Source organism: Malurus melanocephalus, unplaced genomic scaffold, assembly GCF_030028575.1.
Source record: "Malurus melanocephalus ecotype Western Australia unplaced genomic scaffold, MMel_1.1 scaffold_143, whole genome shotgun sequence".
In the NCBI taxonomy this organism is placed as follows: Eukaryota; Metazoa; Chordata; class Aves; order Passeriformes; family Maluridae; genus Malurus; species Malurus melanocephalus.
In genome coordinates, this window is record NW_026623375.1 from 201,076 (window position 1) to 205,118 (window position 4,043).

Consider the following 4,043-nt stretch of genomic DNA (forward strand, 5'->3'; position numbering starts at 1 on the left):
ACATTGCTTAGAAATGTCTGAATTCCTGTTACAGATGCAGGAGTAACTCTTCTCGTTTCTACAAAATAAGAAACTAATCACCAATAATAGCACTATATAAGTGCAAATGATGGTAATCTTTATTTCAGATCTTGATTGAGCAGGTGTAGAAACATACACCCCATGCCAGGGCTGAGCACACAGAACAACATCCCCCACCCCAAAAAGGTATAGAAGCTGTGTGGTAAGCCGATCACCTCCCCTTTGACCTGCACCTATGTCCCACTTTCAGGTGTGTCAGCACATTGCACATCACCTTTGTGTGCTTCCCAAGCACCACACAGCCAGGGTGACAACCACAGGAGCTGCACTACAAACTGTGGCTTCCTGCAGCTGTTGCTCCCTTTCAGAGATGTCACAGCTGGAGACACCAGCTCTRACTTTGTCCCTGTTGAGCTGTAGCTGCCACTGCTGGGTGCTGACCCCAACTGTCCCCARGGCTCCGCATCATGTTCCAGGTGCCAGCCCCAGGCAGGTGTGAGTGCTACGAGCTGCTGACTGATGGGTGACYCACAGCAGCCCTCATTTCAGTCAAGATTGAAATAACAACCAACAATTCAACTAGCCATACAGTTTATTTACAAAGACTGGTTCAGTCTTGGCAAATGTGGCTAGGCTACYTCCATATAGCAGTTGTCCTCTTGGGCAAGGGCTTGCCTAAGTTTCATTTTTTTCTCATTCTTCCTGCTGTTWTCCCTTAACAGTTCTATTGCTCCTTTTTTAACTGCAACTGCCAGTCTGGAGTCCTCACTGTGAAYGGTGTGAGAATCAGGACRGGAGTTACTCACAAGATGACAAGGYAACATRTTGTCTGAGACATGGAGCTCCAGGGGCTCTGCAGTTTTTCTGTCTAAGTTTAGTCCAACACTGTCCAATGATGCTGGTAAGCTGGCTGCTGAGCCACACCTCCTCCCTTCTGCATGCTTCAGCACCTCTTCACTTCCCCCTGCATCTCCAAGTTCCTTCAAGTGGTTGTGTGAGTGGTAGTGGAAGTCAGTATTTAGTCTGTCATCACCGCCCTCTTGCATTACTTCACCAGTAGGGTTAAAGGTTTTCCATTTTCTCCCCTTTGTAGGTCTTTCTCTGCTGTTTAAATCTTGACATTTCATCTCTAACAAATGCAWCAGCTGTTCATCTCTGCTGGTATTTTCATCGTTGCTATCACCAGACAGCTCACTAGAGCTGTTGATCCAAGGGCTGCCATCACTAGTCTGTGTGTCATTCTCATTAGAAGCTAAACCTGGTACAATGTTGCAGTCAGAATCCCGAACAATCAAACACACACAGTCCTTTACCCCCGGGCCAGGTTCACAGACTGCAGTGTCTGCAGATGCYTCACTCTGGTTGTTGCACAGACTAATGAAGGATTCATACAGTGACCCAGAGATAACCTCATTGTCACAGTACAGACCATTACATTTACCTGCACTACCAAAAGGCTGATAACCAGAYGGCTGGGGTGCAATGGGGCAAGAAAGTATATTGGATTTCCCTTGAACATTTTGATATATTACTTGCTTATGTATTTCTTCGTCTGACAGGAGAGCTGAAGCACCTTCATTTRCCTGTGTAGAGAAAGATGGAAAATCAGCATGTTCTGAACAGGCATCCGGAAAATCAGACTCAGGGCAGGGAGATCTGTAGTTGTTGTAACATGTCTGATTGCTAGTAGGCTGAGCAATTYGATCTCTGCAGGTGTGTTCTGGTGTCTCTGCCAAAGGTCTCAAAGCTGGTGAGGGATGCAGGCTTTCAGAGCAAGGAGTCAGGCTGCTGTTAGCCATGGACTGAGACATGAGGGCACTGAAGCTCTTGTATGCAGAGCTGCTTGGTTCCTGGCAGGCAGACACGAGCGTATTAAAGCTCCTGTAGGCAGAGCCACAGGGCTCCAGGGAYGGAGACAAAAGGGTGTCACAGCTCTTGTAGGCAGAACCACAGAGTCCCATGGGTGCAGACAGAAGGGTATCAAAATTCCTGTCTGCAGGGTTGTTTACTCTGTCTGTTTTGGTCCCAAACAATGATTTATTTGTAGRTTCCTGGGTCAGGACACAAGAGTCAAGCTCACTTTCAGAACTGCASAGAAAAAGGCTTTGATGAACTGTTTGTTGAAGATCTTTTGCATCCAGAGAAGCAGAATTGATACTGGAGCTCCGATAGCCAGATTCAAAGGATTCTTCTGATAGTTCTGACTCTTTGCTGGCTGTACTACAATTGTAGTCATCTTGAGAAGCTTTGGTGAAAAGGGAAGCTGTATGAGAAACATCACATGATTGCTGACTCTGGGCTGCACTTTCTTCTGGATTTCCCTGTGATGGATTTTCTGACCCAACACTCTCAAAGGTCTTCCTCTCACCTGTGAGGATGTTTTGGCCTTTATTGTCTTGCATGTTATTTTCATCTGCCAGGAGCGCATCAAACATGTTAGCTAGTAACTCATTGTGTTCAGGGTGCACTCTGAAAGCACTGCTGCTGCYCTCACAAGGCTCAAACACGGTGATCTCATTGCCAGTTTCTTCTGGGCTCTGAGTCTCACTGTCTGTTACACACTCGAGGATTTCTATAGACTCTACAACTGGAATTGTATCAGGRGTTAAAACTGCACTGCTGCCTTTTGGCAACCACTCCCCAGACTTGCTGTGGCAACTGCACGATTTCTCAACATTTGTGATGTTATCTTTTCCCTTGAAGTCTTGGCTTGACAAACTTTGAGCCAGACAGTTCTTGCAACTTCTGTTTTTGGAAGTCAAAAGGAAAGGACAGTCAATGTTTATGTTAAAGGAAACAATTTTATACTGTAAAGCAGAGGGTTATTTTTTTTTAATCTTACTTACATTTGTTGTTCCATATGACTCTGCTTTAAGTCATGGAAAGGGAACTTAATTTCATCAAAGTAGGACAAAACTGAAAACTAATAAAGATGCAAATGAGATTTAGGACACATATGAATTGTATTTAGTATCCCCTAGACTAAACTGAGAATAGAATTTATTATATTTTTATATAATATATAAAAATATAATAAATTTTTTTATAATTTATATTTTTTTTATTATATCTAGTTCTAATGATCAGGAAAAGATGTTTTTTTGCAAAGCTTTTAAATTACCTTGACATTTTTTACAACCAAATGGCTCTTTGCAGGATCTGGGATTTGATCCCACCATTCTTTCTTCACTCTGCAAGGGAAGAATGAAAATTGTTTGTTTTGACTGCACTTGAGCTTAATCAGTGTACATTTCTCTCTTCATTCTCCTCTCCCTTCTTAAGCATCTGCACTCCATCAACAGAAAGTTTTCTGCATCTCCTGCTCTACATTAAACCAGTGCAAAGTCATTTATATGTTTGATATGTGACTGCTCTGCAGAGTGACAGTCACCTSTTCTTCTAACCATGTTTAAAATTATGTGTGAAATAGACAGGATCTAAATTTTAAAATGAATTTWAAAAAATTAAAATAAATAAAGATACTTAACCATCATTACTTKAACTCCAGTAAAGACAGGGGTCCAAAACTGACAAACCCCTACTATAAGAAGCCTCTTCTAGTGAGACTAATAAAGACTACTCAGAAAATGACAGTGTAACTGACTTGTATTTATAAAATCTCTGCTCACAGACAGTTAGACAGAAGGGCTGAGAAAACCCAAAACAATGGATTTCTGTACTACAAGACATTGGGCTAATCAATAGCAAWACTGATACCCGTATAAACTGTTACTCTATAAACTCTGTAACAAGCAAGATACCTACTTGGTAAAACAGAAGTAACACATGATGGCTCCTGCCATGATCAGTATGCAGGATGTGGGCACAACCATCCGCAGAACATCTTCAGCTGTCATCTGGTAATCTGTTAAACAAACAAACATCTACATGCGAATGTGCATATAAACACAAGAACTGGCAGTACCAAATTCATTGGTGATTTTCTGCAACTTAAAAGAATGCTCTTTTAGAGGATGTAAAATAAAGCCTCCAGCACATAAAAAACAGACCTCAGGAGCTGC

At 42.3% G+C, this 4,043-nt stretch overlaps 1 protein-coding gene across 1 annotated transcript in view; it reads right to left on the bottom strand.

Annotated features, from left to right (window-relative positions):
• Positions 1 to 596: 596 nt before the first annotated feature.
• IL4R (interleukin 4 receptor) overlaps positions 597 to 4,043 on the bottom strand; it is a 12,104-nt gene continuing 8,657 nt past the window's right edge. The window contains exons 7-10 of the mRNA XM_057371171.1: positions 3,787 to 3,886; positions 3,143 to 3,212; positions 2,868 to 2,944; positions 597 to 2,766 (exon numbers count right to left, since the gene is read on the bottom strand). Of these exons, the coding sequence (XP_057227154.1) occupies positions 651 to 2,766; positions 2,868 to 2,944; positions 3,143 to 3,212; positions 3,787 to 3,886 (2,363 nt within the window). The 3' untranslated portion in view covers positions 597 to 650. The remainder of the gene's footprint in view (positions 2,767 to 2,867; positions 2,945 to 3,142; positions 3,213 to 3,786; positions 3,887 to 4,043) is intronic.